The sequence below is a fragment of the Anomalospiza imberbis genome, chromosome 2 (genome assembly GCF_031753505.1).
Source record: "Anomalospiza imberbis isolate Cuckoo-Finch-1a 21T00152 chromosome 2, ASM3175350v1, whole genome shotgun sequence".
Lineage (NCBI taxonomy): Eukaryota > Metazoa > Chordata > Aves > Passeriformes > Viduidae > Anomalospiza > Anomalospiza imberbis.
The window spans coordinates 17,829,547-17,849,074 of record NC_089682.1 but is presented as its reverse complement, the minus strand read 5'-3'; the positions used below and the strand labels follow the sequence as shown (position 1 = coordinate 17,849,074).

The window sequence follows — 19,528 nt, the reverse complement described above, 5'->3', positions numbered from 1 at the left end:
TGGCTGTTTGTAGCCATGTGGAGTAATTGATAAATTGTTTGTGCTGTTAAATGAAAGGTGCTGCATTTGGTACAATCAACAGAGTTGAGATAAATGCTTCTATTAGAGGCCACCTTCTGCCTGTAAAGATGTCAAGTTAGTTTCTAGTTGTTGAAGCCACTTAAAAAGCTTTCAGGTTGTGGGTAGTCCCCTTACACAGTGTTGTTTTTGGGGCTTTTTTCACTCTGTCCACAAATGTTTTGGTAGTGTGTTTGTCACCCTTAGGAGCTCCTTCCCCATTGTTATGACAGGCTTTGGATCCTCAGCCAGAGATGCTCCTTACTATTTCTGAAAGTAGTAGTAGTAGTCATTTCTGTTAAAAGGACTGGGAAAAGTTCTCGTGGCAGGCTTCCCACCTGAGTCCCTTATTGTTGTAAGGTATCTCTTATTTTATTTCTATACCTATTTGATAATAAGCCTTCCTTGCCCTTTACTGTGTAACCAGTTCCATTATACCTGGGTTTTGCACAGGAGATTGACTGCCTTATTTCTGTACAGTTGCTCATTGGATAGAAGCATCCTGAAAATGGGTGGTATAGAAGCACCTCTTTTGAGCACTGTCTCTGCCCACAGCTTCTCTGCATGCCGCCAACTAATACTAAACCCAAAAATTCTCTTCAGAGGAAACCTATTTTTTTCCTTTGGAAATATAATACTGAGTGCAGTAGTATATTGAACAGTATGTAGGATAATTACTGAAGGGAAAATTCAGTATATTGAGTACTCTTTCATCTGTCAAGCTGCTCTAGGGCTAAAGGTTTATTTTTTCTGTATCTTTCCTGCACATCTTAAATCCTGTTGATAGTCTGCAGTAGTTTAGATATCTTAGTTATTGCACTGATCAGAGGTCTGTTGATTTCTTTCTTAGATTATAAGGGGAAGTGTGACCACAATTGTGCAGCAGTTTAATGGAGGAAAAAGCCTTGCAATGTGTTTTGAGGATATTTGTAGTGTATGTAAAATTTGAACATGGTTGATTACAATATATCTATCTTGTTCTTTTCATTAAATGCCTTAACCAAGCCTGTACTTTTTAATGTTTTGGTTTGCTGTGAATTTATGCTGTGATTTTTTCTTTTTTTTTTTTTTTTTTTTTTTTTTATTTAGGACTTGGATTTTGTCCGGTTTATTGTCAACTGTTTTACAGATTATTACCCAAACTTCCTCAGTAAGTATTGTATATTAAATATGAAGCATTGTAGACTTGTGTAACAAGAGGATTTCGTAATATGATAGAAGATGGGGAAGATAAAGTTTGTTTTTTTCAAGCATTTTCTGGGGTAACTTCATGAAATGTAAATATTACAGTGTTAGGATATTATTGTCCTGAAATCAGTACAACTGTGTTTTGTGAATGAACTTTACTTTCATCAAAAATCAACTGTCTTTTTGTGAAGGAATAAGGCTTATTACTTAGTTCTTACTATGTTTATACATAGTAAGAACTATTATAATAGAAAGGAATTGACCTGCTTTCCTTTGCTACTTGTTACTTAGGTAGAAGCTTTACAAACTTTCATGACAGTTTGTATCCTTTAGTAGTCTTCAGGAGTCAAAGAATGAATGGCTCTAGAAACTTATGGGGAGGAATGGTTTATTCTGAAAATTATTTATTCTGAAAAGGTACTTTTGTGTGCACACTTAAAACTCTGTGTACTTGCCTGCTAATTTTTTTATGCATAGGCAAACACTGCATAGTTTATGCTAGCTCATCTTAAATATGTTGTAAATTTTAGGTGAAAATGACTGTGAATGTTGAACATCCATACAGCAAGTCCTTAAACTCTGAATGTTAGATTTTGGCTTGCAGGTCAAAGTTCAAAGCTTTGATCATATATCAAACTTAAAGGCAAGTGCAACATTGTTTTTTGTACTTTGACATTCAAGAGGAAAAAAAAAATGGGACACTTAAGTCGTTGTAGATCTATTTTTTCCAAATATTCTTTATTTAACCGTAGAGGTTAGAAAACATTTATTTGTTTCTCTGAAGTAAGGGGTGTTGAATATACTTGTTAAACTTTCTTCTATTCAGTAGCTGATTTTCTAGGTTGAGATCTTGCCTTTCTTTTCCTTATTTGTGAGATGAGTTATTAGTAACAAAATGTCAGAAAGTAATATCCCAGGAAGTACATAAACAATGTATAACTTGGAATTTTATTACCTCTTTTCCAAGCAAACAGCTAATGTTTCTAAATATCAATAAGTTTGTACAAGATAGCTTTTACAGGGAGGTGAACATGCAGGTTTGTAAAAGTGAATATTTACTTTTTACATGAACATTATTGCTGCACTTTCTCTTAAATAGAGAAATACCTAACGCTTAGTATACTGATATTTTTTTTTCTTTTCAGCAAAGATAGTAATATTTGAAATGCCATGGATAATGAACGGTAAGTTGTATTCTTGTTTTCTTTTTTCGGATTGTGATCACTTTTAAAATTTAGTGGCATAATTAAGAAGCATTTTTCTACTCTGTGTAGGTACAGATGAATAATGAAGTTTGTTAAACATGCATCTTTAAATCTGCCTACTTTTTGCATACTTTTTATTTTTCTTTCTGTCATTGTACTTTGGATCATACTTTACATGAAGTCTTTATTCATCCTGTTGTTTTCAGAGGTTAGCAGACCTTGATAAATAATCTATTCCTTATTCCTTGAATGCTGCTAACTGGAATCCTTTCAGGAATCCTATCATTAGCAGTAATGGTGACTTACAACCAGCTCAAAACTAGAATACACAGTTTAAGATAGATGCCTGACACTGGGTGCTGATGGGGTTACATATGTTCTGATACGGATACTTCAATAATTAGCTGTAACTATAATGTACAGGATAAATGTTATTCCACTCTTGTTGCCATATGAATACATATTTTTATGTTGGCTTCATATTTTCCTGCATATTCATACTTTACTGTCACTGAAATAACAATGGTCTTTGTAAATGCTTCATAAATCTAAACAAATATCCTTTAAATCAGCAAAACATTTCAGCAAGGAACAGTGTATTCATATCTTTCCCAGCTTCCCTCACTCAGATTTGGAAACACGATTGGTTTTACCTGCTCAGTACTTCAAGGGCTAAATTCTAAGGCAACAGAATTGTCAGTTACTAAATCAAAGATACTCCTCCATTTTCTCTGTAAATAATACCTTTTTCCTTGCATTGCTCATTCTAATTATAATAGATACTTTCAAAGCAGGCTCTGCAATATCTTGAGGGGTGTAATTCACTTGTGTTATGTAAGATCTACCAATACACTGAAAAAACCTACAAAAACAAAATAACAAAACTTCTTTCCTGTTAACTCATGTATACCTTTTGTTTTGTTTGGTGTTTTGTTTTGTTTTTAAAAGCTGCTTTTAAAATCGTGAAGGGCTGGCTTGGCCCAGATGCAATAAGCATGTTAAAGTTCACAAACAAGAATGACGTGCAGGAATACATCAGTGGAGAGTATTTGCCACCTCACATGGGTGGAACTGTAAGTATGAAATGTCATGTTCCTGTTGTGATAGGTTGAGACACCTGTATAAATTTCATATGTAGGATTGAGGGTTGGCTCTTCACAGATGGGAGATTTCTTGAAATTGTTTTGCCAATGATAATTTCAAAATCATGGTAATATAAAATAGGTTAACTTCATGAGAATTTGGTATCTGCATTCTTAAATACATTCCTTACTACTGAACTATTTTTTCTGAATCATTCATCCCCTTGTAAGTCACTGAAAACCACTTAATTTTTCTTGAAGGTATGAAAAACTATCTAAGTGTCATTGTCCCTTGTACGTTTTTTTCCTCCCTGATGAATTAGAGATGGTGTTTGTTCATAAAACAAGTTCTATGAACAGAAAGTAGGTTTCATTGTCCTCTGAGAATCTAGTCCTGCTCTAAAGCTATGATTCACTAAAGACAGTTATATTGTAGCTATTTTTTCTTTGCTGTCTCTAGGGCTGCATTTTAAGACATGGCTGTAGAAGAGTCTTTTCAAAGAGTATAGTAGAAATCCAAAGTGGTACAAGCAGCATCAGTTTAACAGAACCAGAATCCAGATCTAGTGCAATCTAAAGAGTGGCACAGCACAAGCCTCTTGTGCAACAAGTTTCACTTTTCACAAGGCTAGTAGATCAGTATTGCACAATCTTTAAAATAAACTTGCAGAAAAATTTTGCTTTAAAATTTTAATAGGCATTTATGGTAGTAGAATAAGCCCGCTGCAGAGGAGCTACTTTTCATTGTTCTCTTTCCACCTTTTCTTTTCTGAAGTACTTTTGGTGTTATGGCAGTAACCATATGGAGAAAAGGAGGGTTGTGTTTCAGCAATAGTAGGGGAGGCAATGTTCCTTTGTCCATGAATTCAGGGCAGTGTTATTGTGGCCAGGATATTAGAAACTTGTTTGGGAAACATAAAAGAATGTTACTTTGCTTTTCATTTGACTGAGATTAGGAGCCTTTAAAAAGCACATGTGACTCTTGAAGAAAAGATGCCCTTTTTCTCCACAGAGAATTGCTGCCCCAGCTCCAGTCTCAAGTAAGAACTTTCTCATATGGAAGAAAGCTGAAATTACTGCACTGCAGGAGTGTGCATTGAGGGAATTGATGGGCATTGATGTCTGAAGTGGCTTCAATAAGGGATTGAATGTTGTTTAGCAGTGGTTCTGGGCCTGTCTCCTGTGGTATTGTCCTGTTGTTGCAATAGAGGGGCAAGTTTTTTCCTCATTAAAGCTGAGTATCTCCCATCTGCTTTTTAGACTATCTTACCTAATAGTTCATTATGTCTTTAAAGAAAGAACTTGTGGTTTTGCTAAATATCCTGCTGAAGCATCTGATGGAACATACTGATGGAACAAGCTGGCTCCATGTTGCCCATCTTCTGAGAGCATTAACAAGTTTCAGAATCATGGAGGCAGCTTATCCAAATCATTTGTTTGGGGTAAAAAGCTGCAGTGGCAGAAATAAAGTAGTAGAATAGTAGTAAACTTGTCTGACAAGAACTCCAGAGATTTTGACAATTTCAGAAAAACAGCTTATCTCTGCATATTAAGAGCCCTGTATTTTGAACCAGCACATGCTTTATCTAACTACTGAGTTTCACTTAATGGCTGTTTTGAGCTTTTAACCTCAGAACTGTCATAATTTGGAAAAATTGTTAGCAAATACTGAGATTCCAAAATTGTGCTCTGAATCTTTCTTCCCAAGATTTTCAGTGTATGCAGTAAAAGCAGTGCCTTTGCATTGCTGATAGCAGGAAGTTTTTCACTGACCAGACAACAGACAACTTAATGCTCTTTCTCAGAATTTAACTTTTCTTGATGTGATTAACCTTGGCTTCTCTTGAGGCAGCTAGCTAGAGTAAAATTCACCATTATTAGTCTTGTCAGGCCTGGCTTTTTTTAAATGCAGTATCTGACTTGCACAAATTGATTCCTTCCATTTTTCTCTCAAGTATTTGGTTTTGTTTGTGAAGGACTTTTTTTTTTTTGCCTCCTTCTGATTTTGTGTGTCATCTTTGATTTCCACACATTTAGTTACAGGTCTTCATACTCATGATGAGCAAAATGCCAGTGAAGAACACAGCGGATCTGTGCATCCTTTGCTGTGTCCCCTACCAGGATCCAGTTTTGAGGAGCCAGGTCTTGCCAGATAGAAGCAACTAGTGGAGCAGGTTAATTTGGGGAGATACCTAGATTCCACTGCACTCATGTTCTTTGTATTCCAGAAGAATGTTAGAGACTAGTTCTGGAAGTAATAAAAAAAAAAAAATCCGTAGAATAAATAGTGTTGAACTTGGAGTCAGTGATTACTTTGCTTAATTAAGGGAACTGGTCTTTGTCTCTGTTGGAAGCCTTCAAGCTTCAATGTCTCAGTGAAGTTATCTTAAAGCATGTTTTAAGTCTGTCTCAGGGTCACTCAAAAGATGAATCAGAAACTTTCCATAGCTTTAAAATCCTTTGATTAACTGTCAGCCAACTGTGAAAGAGGAGTATCACATGCTTGATTTTAGACAACTAGTGGGCAAAGGTGTCTCCAGAGTACCAAAAGCAGTAAAACTACTTATGGAAAACAGAAACCTGGGTTTTGCGGGACTTTGGGAGAATGAATTTGGTGTAAGTTCCATTCAAGTCCTCATCAGTCTGTTGGCTGTCTATATTGCTAATCCATACATGCTACACATCACATATGTAGCTTTGAGTTGTTCTTGTCCATAGTGCACAGAGGTAATTTTCTTTATAGCAGGTTTATTTTGGTAGCACTTATCAAAATTGCCCAAGGCAGATCTAGGAGCAAGCTGATGCTAGCCAGCCTGGAAAATTACGGTTAGGTGCTCAAGAGCCACTTGGTTATAGTATGCATTTATTACTAAATGGAAAATAACTCAGTGTTTTCTGTCTTTCCTATCTATTGTATCACACATTCTGCCATTCCCAGCTGTTGGAACAGTTCAGTTCTTAAGGCATACACACTTCTGACAGAGCAGGGAGTTTTGTCTCTTCAGTAATATTTTCTGCAAGACTCATGTACATACCGTGTACACTTTGATACAAGACATGTACACAGTAGGGTTTTGATTTGTTGTTTTGCCCAGTCTTTCTTTGTCAGAAGATGGATTTAACAAGGATGAATTGATCAAGATTCTCTCAACTGATGCCAATATTGAACAATGTGTGCAACTGCTGTGCTCTTCACCTGGGTATCTAAATTGATAGCCCACAGGTTTTCTTGGAAGTACCTTATATAGGTCAGTGGCCTGAAGTTAAGACTTGACTAAACTTGCATATGACTTCTTGGCCACTGTGTGCATGTAATCTTAGAAAATATCACTACTATGATTAAGACACCTCTACAAAACTGCTAATAATAGTAGCATGCATTCTCTAGATTTGGTATTAAAAAAAAAGTCTTAAGTTTATAGAATGGATATATCAGGCATTTAATAAATGTCTTGTTTCCTGGTGAGTTTTTTACCCTGTTAGTAGATGCACCCATGTCACTGAAACTTAGGCACTTTGACTAGGAAGTGTGGGACTTCGAACAGAATCTCATCAGTGGGACAACTCAGCTCTTGAAGCTATCCAGCAGCATGGATTAACAAGGCCAAGTAAAGTGTGCAGCAAAATTAATTTCCCTCTATGAAGGTCACTTTGTTACATGCCCTTCATCCTCTGCTGGGAGGGAATGACAAGGCTTTGTTGGTTTGGATAAGGGGAAGCTGGATATTTCTGTCAAATATGCAATGTCAGTATTCTGTAAGACTTTTGTAATATTTCTTGTGGACTGGAATCTTTTCTTTTAATAGTGATTTGGTCTGTAACTGATACTTAAAGCTTGTCCTTCTGGCCCTTAATAGGATATTGTTTAAGCCAGGGAATACCTGTTTCATTCATCTAGAGGTCTTTGACTGTTGCTGCAGCCTGTAGAGTAGATGAGATTTAGACCTTGATTAAAGATGAGCAGGAAGTATACTTTATTGTTTGTGGTTTCTTTGAATAGGTCCATCTAAGACTTTTTCCTTTTAATCTTTTTTAATATCACATTATTCCTTGTTTTGAGAAAGTGTTCTTGCTTATGGAGAGCTCTCTTGAAACACCTTTTTGTAACTCCCTGCTGAAGGAGGCATAATTTGTGAAGCAGGGGCATTGCTCCATTCTGCCTTGCAGGAGTCAAAGCTGTGTTATTTTTTTCCACTGGAAAAGCTGACACACTATATCAGTTTACTTGATGCTTAAAACTGCTTAGAAATGCAGTAGGAACAGAGATCCCCATTCAAACACTGCCTCTAACATTACATGTAATAAAACAATTTGGAGAATGTTAAGAAAATTTCTAGTTAGCAAAAATTGTTTTTTACTGATCTTCCAATGGAAAAGGTACCTTTATTGTAGTCATTGAGAAGTTAAGTATTCTGCTGTTACATTACTCAGATATCTTAAATATGGTCTTTAAATTGATTTGGCATTCCAAAGACTAGAGGGCTGAATTGCAGAATATGCTAAAGGTCCACACACATTATGTTAAACTTAAGGGATTATTTGGGGTTGTTTTATGGTTTTGGGCTTTATTTCCTTTTTTTTTTTTTTTTTTTAAGCAGCCATTATGAAACTAACATACAAGGAACAACTGATGTTTTTCGTCACTTTTGAAATAATTTTAGAAATAGCTGTCGTAAGTTTTAAACCACATTTTTGAGAACAAAGAAGAGAACTTCAGGAATTAGACTCTGAATGCTGATCCTTGATAGACCAGCTTCTGTAGTTCTGTTATGAATATAAATAAAAGTTACAGTTTACTGGCTTCATTAGATGACTATTTATTTGTCTGTTGATGATAAAATAGAAATTCTTAGTGTCAGCTTTCAGTGCAGGTGTGCAACATGAAATGGATAAATGAAACATAAAAGTAATGTGAAACAAAGACAGTATTTCCATTAAAAAATAACTAGAGAAGGCACTTCTAATCCTCTCGAATAACTAATCTTTTATAAATCTCCTTATCTTTCAGGATTCTTTCAAGTACAGTTATCCTCCATTGGTTGATGATGATTTTCAGACTCCTTTATGTGAAAATGGGCCCATTACAAGTGAAGATGAGCATGAAAGTAAAGAAGAGATAGATGCAGACACCAAGGAGGCTGGGGAGCTGAATGAAGCACAAAACCTTAATCAGAAAAAGGTATCTAAGTGAAGATTTAGGCAAGACTAGCTAGATGGTTACAAAGTGGAACAAGAGGCATATAATTTTGGTTACTTGTCTTTGTGTTGTATGTTTTTAAGTTTTTCTGTCTTCTAATTTAGCAAAAGAACACAGAAAAACTGAAAAATTATAGTTGCAGTTTCAACCTTGACTCTTGGTCTGTTAAGACAAGTTTCATTCTTCAGAATGCATAAAATGTGCACCAAGTATTTAGTCTGTCTCTTGGAATATAGTGAATTGTACAGCAAAAGGGAAAAGGTTTCTGTATTTTGTTTTCAAAGGTTGTCTAGTCGGTTTCTTTTTAATTTTGGTGTATTTAGTAGTGATCATTTTGAAATAGATCTAGTTTTCTCCAATGCTTAAATCAGGATGTACATGAAAAAATTTTAAGTTAAATATTTCTGCACTATTGGATGTTACTTTGTTTTCTTAAATTATTGATAAAATCCCAACATAGAAATGGTTTCATTTATTCTCAGGACAAATTGTATTCCTACTCCATCAATCATGTTTTGCAACATAATATTCCTGCAGTTTTGTTTATCCAGAAATAAAGGTATTGTCTTACACAAGTTCATATGAAGTGATATTTAAGAATATGCAGTGATATGAACTGGGGATATTGCTCTTGAAAATAGTAGAAAAAATTTTGAAATTCACTACTTTGCCATAATTAATTTTGGAATATTGCCTGCAAAACTTCTGTTTAATGGAGTAGAATACAGTTTCATTTACCATTACAGGTTTGGCAGAATAATTTGAAATGTGCAGCTCACCAAGTAGTCCAGCTGTTATTTGCAACTTGGCCAGTTAAAAAAAAAAAAAGATAATTTCACTGACCTTAAGGTCAAAAGGAAGCATTACATAACCATGGTTAGACTCAGTAGCATGTTTTCATTGGGACACATTTTAGAAGCTATGATTCTCATATACAGAAACATGGAGAATTTCTGCTTTATGTGCGAGTTGCCTTTGGTGCTTAAGTGTTAATATGTTAAGTAGTGCTTAAGTGCTTTGGTGCTTAAGCCTCAGTATTTGTTAGCTTTTAATTTGCTTGGGTGACTTACCTTTCTACTTAAGGTGTTTTAGTTTTTTACTTTTTTTACTCTAGAAATACCATAAAGCATGTAATGGTTTTCACTTTTATTCAGTGTAACCAAGGTGCTACTCATTTTTTTTCAGTACAGGGAATCATGAGTGATAAACTTTGTTAGTAAGTGCCTGTCCTGTAGGTGCTTCCGCTTTTGTGTTCTACAATAATATCTTTTCTGGTAGTTTTATGTTGAACAAAGCCTAACATATAACTAGTGCAGTGTATTTACACACTAACCTTTTTCTATCAATTTTATATAATTATAAAAAAAGTTCCTGTGTGGGTTCTTTTTATACAGCCTTTTTCATATTAAGTTTTGTATTCCTTTCATTCCCATACTTCAAACTTGCATGAACTGAGTTCTCTTCATGTCTTTTTTCCATATTAAAAGTGGAGTAAAAAAGGAGACTAAGCAAACTCTTGAGTCAACTGATCTGGAATCATGATGTCACTAATTCTTTCAGTCTTCTGTTACCCCCCAGCACCTGCCCTGTTTTGCATGTATTTTCCTAATATTATAGAAGAAAACCCTCAGAACCTAAGATGTACCTGCAGTTTTGAAAGCACCAATTCAATCAGCATTATTTCTTTTATGTTCTGCAATACTTCAGTGTTTCATCTTAGAGCAATGAAGATACGTTTAGCTACCCTGCAGTGCAATGAAGTGTGGAATTGGTACTGTGTTTTCTCTTACAGTGGCACAGCGATTGTATTGTTTTAATCTGTTTTAATTTTAATTTGCAATGGATGAATAATACCAGTGCTTTATAATCTTTGATATTTGAAGTGCTGTAACTTAGTGTGTCTGGAGCTTTCAAAAACAGACCCAACCAGCAGGAAAATACATGGAAAAAGACAAAGCAGAATTTTTGTTTCATACATGTTTAATGTGTTATGTATCTTCTATAGTAAGTCATTTTAATCAGTGGACTTCAAGCGCCTTCAGGGAATAAATATATATAAAGCTTGGTCTGTAATATGTAAACTGTTGAAATAAGCCTCATGATATTCTTCGAAATACCTGCATGATACTGTAACGTGTAATCCAGGTTTCTAGTTAATCATTATAACTATCATTTTTACTCAGATGAATTCTATAGAACAAATTTCCAAATCAGAGGAAACTGACAAAACAGAGGTCAAACCAAAAAATGCAAAGAAAGCATTAACCACTTTTAAAGGACCTTTATTACATATCAGGTAAAAATAATTTTCTTAAATTTTCTTTTTACAATGTGCCTTGGACACTTGAGTGCTGAACTAGTTGGTTTTCAAAATAAACTTTTTTCAGACTGTTAGAGGAAAACAAATTATAAACTTTTTAAGATAAATATTTACAAAGCTCAAAGGCTTTTTCTGGTTTTACAAGTTTTCAGTGAATCTTCTGTCACCAAAGGTACTTTTTGTACAAATAGGTGTATATTCCATAGCATTGTAGAAGTGTTTTGTTTATATTGAGAAACCACCTAAGTTAAGCCTGTCCTTATGTGTAATGAGACCAGTGGTTTGACATTGTTTGATTTCACTGGCTCAAGAAAAACCAATGTTTTTTCAAGACAGCTTTTACTGTCAAATCTTGCTTGAATTCTTTTGGCTTATGGTGGTATAAATGTCTACAGTAATAATTTCCACCAGTTAAACTTGATTAATGGATCCTATTTCTTTTGTGTGGAAAGGGCTCTCTAATGACATATCTACCCAGAAGGTTTTGTCATCTAAAATGCTGCATCTCAGTTATTTTTATCACTAAACTAGAATAAAGAAATCAGTTAGCCAATATCACTTTCTTTTCACTGCCTTTTAGGTTAAGATGCTTGTTTAGAATTTGATTTAGATGTTAACTTCTATCTTCACTTTCAGTTTGCTATTAGATGAATGAAGAAAATATCTAATTTTTAGGTAATTTCTTAGCTAACTTTTTAAGTGTTGTAATGAATTAGTTTTGGAATGAATTTTAATAATGACATGCTCATTGGCATAAATATATTTTGTATGCGTAAATTTTTCCTAATTTTTAAATTAAAAACCTCCTCTGTATAGCCTTAGTTTCTTGTATGGCAAGACAAAGGCGTAGACTGCAGAATTGTGATAATAAAAGAATGTTGAACATTTTCTGCGACAATCACAAATGCTAGGTGTGTTTTTCCAACCACTTTTTAATTAAAAAATGAAAGGACCACAAATCATAAGCAGACAAGGAAAAAAAAACTCCAAACAAGCAGAAACACCCCCAGAAAGTTCCTTTTTTTTCTCTTAAAATACTTCAAGCTGTCATTGAATAGAAGTAACTTACATGGACTGCAACACATGGAAGAGTAAACTTAGTCAAGTGTAGTGGTGTTAATACTTGTAGTCTTGCTGTCATGGAAAATAAAATACTGGTGTCTCCATTGTTCTTGCTGTTTGTTTTATTTTTAAAGTAAAATCCCAAGTGCAGCTGTTGCTGTGGACATTAAACTGAAGGTGGTTGGACCTGTAATATATAGTGCCATTCATAACCAGTTGTAGGCACCTATCACAGAGACCATAAGCTCTGCCACCATGATTAACTTGCATCTTGCTCATCCCCCAGCATTGCCCTGTGAAGGGAGCAGCCTGGAGCCTGAGCACGCAGCTAAGGCACTGCAGCTCTGGCACCATAAAATCATGGACCAAAGCTGGGTCCTTGTGCTCTTTTGTTTCTTGTATTTTTAGTCATGCTTATGACACAGCTGTCTCCCTCATTTAGATCACAATTGTATTTGCTTTGTATACCTTACAATGAAAGGCTGCCTCTTACTTTCTCCTCAATAAATGAATTTGTTTGGCCGGACAAAAAGCAGCAGTTTCCTTGTACTGTCTGGTGGAGGAGCAGCTCATGGTGTGTTGTGGTACAAGAATTTCTAGTACTGGCTGGTTATGTCACACACATCAGAGTAAGGAAATTCCTGCATCTGTGAAAGTTAAAAAGCTTGGGTGTTTGTTTAAACAATCCATAATCCACCCTCCTAATATCTACATACCACTAACCCCTAATGCTGTGGAACTTGATTTTGCAGACAAGAGCCATACAGCCGTGGTCCCCAAGCTTTTTTTTTTTTTTCTTTGCTCAATGACCATAATTATTGTCATGAGAACAAGAAAGATCAGGCTCTGGCAGAATGGTCCTTCCCTTGATCATGTTAGTGGCTTATCTTGAGGCTGATTACTGTTACCTTGTTTCATTTATGGTTCATCTTGCAATCGCTGTTACACACAGCTGTAGTAGTACAGTATTAAGATAGCTAAACTATGTTGTAGCTACAATCCTTCCCTTCCCTAGCACCAGTTATTAAATTCACAATTTGGAAATGAAAGAATATGAGAGGAGTAGAGAATTACCATATAAAGCTGTTTTATGCCCATAATTTTTTTGGTTTCTACCTTATTTGGCACACTTCCTTATCTCCACCACAAAAGTAGTTTTGTCACGTGGAGTGACTAATGCACTGTAAAACATCAGCACCCCAACATCACAGTCACCCCCGGAATCTGCTTCCGGCATGGGCGTTCACACTTGCCCTACAGCTCAGCTTCTTGCCCTTCTCAGCTCATATGCTTCTTCTCCCACTCTCATAAGTGGGAGAAGGAAGGATTGGTACCACAAAAGGAAGTCTTTTGAGGAGGAGGTCAAACTAACGTGAAATTGGCATTCCAAAAAAAAGGGCATGGGGAAAAAAAATCACGGTTTTGAAAAAGAATATGCAGTTCAGTAGTACGGAGTAGAATGGCAGTTCTTTGCTCCTCATGTGACATAATGAAAGAAACGTTCTTCTTCTTGCTACTCAAGTTTCCTTTCAACTTGTATTATATGAGCATGCCCTACCTTTTACCTACTAGTGTTCATCTGAATGCTTATCCAAATTGAGTTGTGTTAGTTTGATGTGGTTTAAAATATCTCATGCATGACTCTCTTAATTGCACAAGAATATTAAAAACAAGCAATAACTTTATTTATGCATGTGGTACCACAAGAATGTCAAGACTGACTCATAAGTACAAGTGGATTCAGCTGTCGTGGTTGAAATTATTGGAAGGATATCTGCCTTCTATTATGTGTGCACTATATCCATGACAAGGATAGATGTTCGAGGTTGAACTTACTCCCTGTCTGTGACACCTTATATTCCTTAGCATGAGCATAAATTAAAGTCAGCAATGCTTTCCCTTAACACACTGCCCAAAGATGCAGTAGCTGACTCCGAGTATCTGTTGGCTGTTCCTGCTGTTACAGATGGCAGAAGTCGAGGGCAGTAATCAGCTGAGGCAGCCAGTTCCACTTGTCATGAGTCAACCCTGAGCTTCACTACAAAATTTCTGCTTTTTGATTTCATAGCTTTTTTTGATGAAAATCTGTTTATGCTGACTGTAGCTGCAGGGTAGAAAGTATTTTTGTTTTTCTGGAGGTGTGGTCATGTTTTTTCTATGATGTATTGTAAAAAGATAATCTGAAAAAACTAACTATTTTTAAATTTCCTATTAGCCCAGCAGAAGAGCTATACTTTGGATCCAAAGAAACTGGAGAGAAAAAATGTTTGATAGTTCTCACAAATGTCACTAAAAATGTAGTGGCTTTTAAAGTAAGTGTTTTATGTGTGGCCTGGTTTACTAACTGTATAACTTTTTCTTGTTTTCTGTAAGGAGGAAGAATAGTATTAAATCCATTTTACAGATTAAATTTTTTATTGTGTAGTGATGTTTGAGGCAGATCAAAGATCTGGCTGAATTTATGCCCACGATGTACCACCTCAAAGGGGATAATTAGTATTAAAAATCTTTGGAGCATTGACTAAAAAAGAGCTAAAGTGATGGTTAGTGTTTTGGTGAGAGTAATAACTTCTTGAAAAAGAAAGGCTTGAGCATTGAAAAGTCATCTTTTTAGAATGTTTCTTTTAAAATACTGCTGGAAACAAGTTAGTAATACTCCAAAATTCTGCAGATCCATCTGCAAATGTCACCATCAGAGGAATTAGTAGTTATATTTGCTTCAGAAAATGGAGTTTACTTGCATGTTTGTGGGTTTTTTCCCATGTTTTGCATTCTCTGCACATTAAAATAACTTAAAGTTTTCATATTTTCATATTTATTATAACATGTTCTTGGCTGGTTTTAAATATGTATGCAAAAGAAAAATAGCAAATGCAAGAAAACAAAGGATAAATGCAATTTACAGGGAGGAAAAAGGAATATGTAAGAGTCCTATCATGCCTACAAAATGCTATATTTTAGAGACTTGTCTTGATAGTCAAGCTTTTGGGGATTTAGTTATTACAGAATGAGAGAAGTTATGAAGCAATCGTACTTTGTGCTTGCACTTACTGTATCCTTCATATTTCTTGTTTATAGGTGAGAACAACTGCACCTGAAAAATACAGGGTTAAACCTAGCAACAGCAGCTGTGAACCTGGCACATCATTAGATATAATAGTTTCTCTTCATGGTGGTAAGTAAAAATGTAAAATAGAGCTTGTAAGAAATCTGGGCAAGTTGCATTACTGGACGTGCTCTGGACACTGATGGTTGTGTGTGCTTGCTGGTGTGTAGGACTGACAGATGCCCATATCTGCTTGGCTCTTGTATGAGAATGGTACCATTTGTTAGAAAAACATGGGTGTCAGAAAGGATTTGAGTAGCTGCCTGTACTGATTTACTGCTCCACTCAGGCATAAGCAGCTGTTGTCTGCAACCCATTTTATTTCTTGTTATAAAAAACAAAAAGTCTGAGTGGCAGTTGTCTCACTGGTTCATTATTACAGTGGGAGTTTATCTGCAGTAAATCAGTTTCCTATATTTTTGCAAGGACAGGTGAATTTGCTGGAGAAAATTTTGCATTGTCTTTGAGCTATTAAGATGAAACTAGTTCTGTTAAAATAAACATATGTAATTTTGGGAAAACTGTAATTAGAATTATTGAGCTTTAGAGAATGATTTCCTTACTTTTATTTCTAGTTAGTCAGTGTCTGGTGTCCTGCAGTAAACAAGTCCTCATTTTATGGCACTTTTGTGCAAAATACTTCTATCCTTGCAATATTGCTGTTTTATTCTAAGCACACTGTTGCTCTTTTTTGTCTTCCTTGAGGGCAGGTTTTGCAGCTTCTTTGCAGGATCGTTTCCTTATAATGGCAGCAGAAATGGACCAGTCTTCTGGAGCAGGTGTGCCAGAACTGACTCAGTTTTGGAAAGAAGTCCCTAGGACCAAAGTGATGGAACACAGGTAAGCATATGGTTTCCTGGTAACAGGGATTTGGGGTCTTTTTTAGCTTTTATTGTTTAGCTGATTTATAGCACTTCTGTAATCATAATCAGTGAAGGATTCTCCAAACTCACTTGTGTGGTTACTGACCAAATTACATTATTGAGACTTCTGCTCTGTTTTAACTGATTAGATGTGGGTTTAATGTATAAAATGGTATGCTGGATGTGCTCTTCTTTTTTTTTTTCTGTTTTTTCTCGTGCTGATAAAGAGTTAAGTGGAAAAAATATGAATGCATGTGACAATACACATGAACAATAGGGATTTTTGTTTTTTAATAAGAATGTGTTGCTTGAGTTTTCTAAAAGGAAGCAGTCAAGGAAAGCAGACATAGTAAATGCAAAACTATTTTCTAGACAATATTAAAAATGTTCCTTTTCTACTAGGGAAAATCAGAATTTTGTAGAAAATTTCCGAAAACCTACCACATGTTCATATGTGTATTTTCAATATTTAGTGATGAAAAAGTCATCTAGAAAAATTGCTAGAAAAATACATTTCCCCATACACCTTTTTAAATGCACCGATTGCTCTTCTCTCTCATCCAGTCACATTAGATGGTATCACTGAACATGTCTAGGAAAAGTTCCCTGCAGTTTTGACTATTTTTTTGCCTTAGATTGTTCCTGGGGTTTTTCCGTGGGTTTGTGGGGCTGATTTTTTTGGAGCTGCCTTTACCCCTTCATGGCCAAAACTACCATGGAAAAAGTATTTTTTGAGTCATGATGCCTAAATCTTGTTCTGTGTTTGCTTCAAGTGCTTATCCCTTACTTCCCTTTTGGATAAAATCTACATCATGTGAGTGACCTTAAGCTTCCTTGCATAAGTGGTGCAATTTATTTGGGTTTTTTTTAAGACAGACCCTGAAGCAATAGAGAGAGGTTATTTGATCACAAGTGTGCTGTGTACATGAGTTACTCATGAATGCTGACCTTTACTTTTTGGTAAACCTAGACTAACTGTACTGTCATTATAATTACTGTCTCTTAAATTTTAAAAGTGTGGGGATTTTATCCTCTTAAGATGGATTGTTTACTCCTAATTATATAATGTTGCATCAAATTTGTGATTTTTGGTGTGTGTTCTTGTTTCCTTTTTACAGGCTTAGGTGCCACGTCATAGAAAATAGTAAGCCCTCTTCTCTGACATTAAAAGACAATGCATTTAATATCCCAGCAAAAACTAATGAAGATTTACATATACAGGTAATAGCATATTCCTTTGTGCTGAATATTCAGCAAAATTATAGAACATGGTAGAGATAAAAAGAATTTTTACTGAACCTTTTTGGTATTTTGTGAATTATACTATTTGAATGTGGCAGCAACTGAAGGTAATTACATCAGTGATAGTGATTTAATTATTTTGTTTAATGATAATGATTTAATAATCATTAAATTTTCAATGCAGTTTGCTCATTCTTCTTGTGTATATACAGATCTGACACATCAATGAGCATCAGTGGTTTCTTTGCTTCTGAGTGTAAAGATGTCACCTGCTTGATGCAGGCCATATTGGTTATCCGTAACTTAAGACTTGAAGCTCCTTTAGTGGGAGAAATTCCTGAAGTGGGTAGTGATGGAAAAGGTATTGATGAGAGACCACTGAGAGAAGGCTCTTCCTCTTCCTCTTCCTCTTCCTCTCCCTCTCCCTCTCCCTCTCCCTCTCCCTCTTTCTCTCTCTCCCTCTTCCTCTTCCTCCCCTCCCCCCCTCCTCTCCTTTTTCTCTTTTCTCTTTTCTTTTCTTTTCTTTCTTTTCTTTTCTTTTCTTTTCTTTTCTTTTCTTTTCTTTTCTTTTCTTTTCTTTTCTTTTCTTTTCTTTTCTTTTCTTTTCTTTTCTTTTCTCTCTTCTTCTCTTCTCTTCTCTTCTTCTCTTCTCTTCTCTTCTCTTCTCTCTTCTTCTCTTCTTCTCTTCTCTTCTCTTCTCTTCTCTTCTCTTCTCTTCTCTTCTCTTCTCTTCTCTTCTCTTCTCTTCTCTTCTCTTCTCTTCTCTTCTCTTCTCTTCTCTTCTCTTCTCTTCTCTTCTCTTCTCTTCTCTTCTCTTCTCCAAAATAACTCAAAATTGCCAGGTGCTTTCAAGTGCAGTAATTCTGACTTAATGAAACTGTTCTATTTTCAGCTAACTCATTTACTGCAGATTAATAAAAGACTTGAGGAGCAGATGAATCGCTGCCTCTGGTTCCAGCAGCTGTCAGTTGTTTTATCACTGCTATCAGTTACTGTTGCTGCCTTCTGCTTCTACCTGGCGTATGCCCAGAGAAGCTAAAAAGAATTGCTGTGCCCTGGATGTGCTGCTGCCTATCATGGCTCGTTGGAGTCAAAAATATTGCAGTGCTGCGCTTGGATTCTGGAACTGCCAAAATGAGGTTTGTGAGCCTACAGCAATGAACAAGGAACAGTTTACTGGGAAAAAAAAAAAAGATAGAAGAAACGAATGACCAGCAAAAAAAATTACTGAAATTATTGTCTAAGTTGACACAATAGGGCATGAGGAAGATGTTAAAGCTAGGACCTATTTTCACTGTATAACTCAAAAAAACCTACTGAACTGGAAGGAGGAAACCAAATACAACATTATTTAAGACTGTTGTGCTTTTTTTTTCTCTACTCAACTACTTTAAATACAATATTTCATTTATTTTCATCATATTCATTCTTACATTCTGAATCACTCCCATAGAAGATGCAGGCAGTCAACTTAGTGTATTCCAAGGTTAATCTGTTCATCCAGGAAAATTTACAGAAATTATGTACTAGAGGTGAATTTTTTTATATAATCAGTGTATGTACATACACATAAAGGAGGATATTTGTTGTTAGTAATTATTTTGATAATTCAGACCCATTGCTCTCATTGGTTAAATTCCTTATTTTTCTGCTTCTTCTAAAGGAAAAGTTACTGTAAACATTTCCTCCCGAGTAACACATGCACAAGACAAGACACTATTCCTATTCTCTTTTATTTTTTTTTTTTGAAAGCAACTTGTATTCAAAGTACAGAAGGAGTGTGGGAGCTGACTTCTTCACTGTGATGGCCTATAATTGGTTCATAAAAAGGCTATTAAATAGTCAGTGTAAGAACTTACTCTGAGCTGTGCAATATGGTTAAATTACATATGAAATTATGAAAAAAAGCAAGTCAAATCAGGAAGATTAAATACACTTGAAGGCAACATAAAAGTATTAAATCTGGCATTTCACAGAAATTGTTGTGTAAATGGTGCATGAAGCTAGAAAGAACTTTGCTAACAAGGATTCTTTGTACTCATTGCTGTAAATATGTATATTAAAATGATGAAAACTTAAAAGGAGACTGATGGTATCTTTCATACATTTAAAATTTTCACTCTTCAGGAGATTTAAAATAATTACGTTACTTGAATTAATTTTTGCTACAAAATGGCTTTGTAACAGATTTATTGATTTTGTCTGC

The 19,528-nt window shown here is 35.3% G+C and overlaps 1 protein-coding gene across 2 annotated transcripts in view; it reads left to right on the top strand.

The window, feature by feature from the left end:
• The window catches only part of MOSPD2 (motile sperm domain containing 2), a 30,964-nt gene extending 12,460 nt beyond the window's left edge, over window positions 1-18,504 (top strand). For both annotated transcript variants that reach the window (XM_068180018.1, XM_068180017.1), the window contains exons 5-14: window positions 1,147-1,207; window positions 2,391-2,429; window positions 3,399-3,523; window positions 8,541-8,711; window positions 10,913-11,025; window positions 14,327-14,423; window positions 15,190-15,286; window positions 15,928-16,057; window positions 17,199-17,301; window positions 18,215-18,504. In XM_068180018.1, the coding sequence (XP_068036119.1) occupies window positions 1,147-1,207; window positions 2,391-2,429; window positions 3,399-3,523; window positions 8,541-8,711; window positions 10,913-11,025; window positions 14,327-14,423; window positions 15,190-15,286; window positions 15,928-16,057; window positions 17,199-17,301; window positions 18,215-18,361 (1,083 nt within the window). In that variant the 3' untranslated portion in view covers window positions 18,362-18,504. The remainder of the gene's footprint in view (window positions 1-1,146; window positions 1,208-2,390; window positions 2,430-3,398; window positions 3,524-8,540; window positions 8,712-10,912; window positions 11,026-14,326; window positions 14,424-15,189; window positions 15,287-15,927; window positions 16,058-17,198; window positions 17,302-18,214) is intronic.
• Window positions 18,505-19,528: the final 1,024 nt, after the last annotated feature.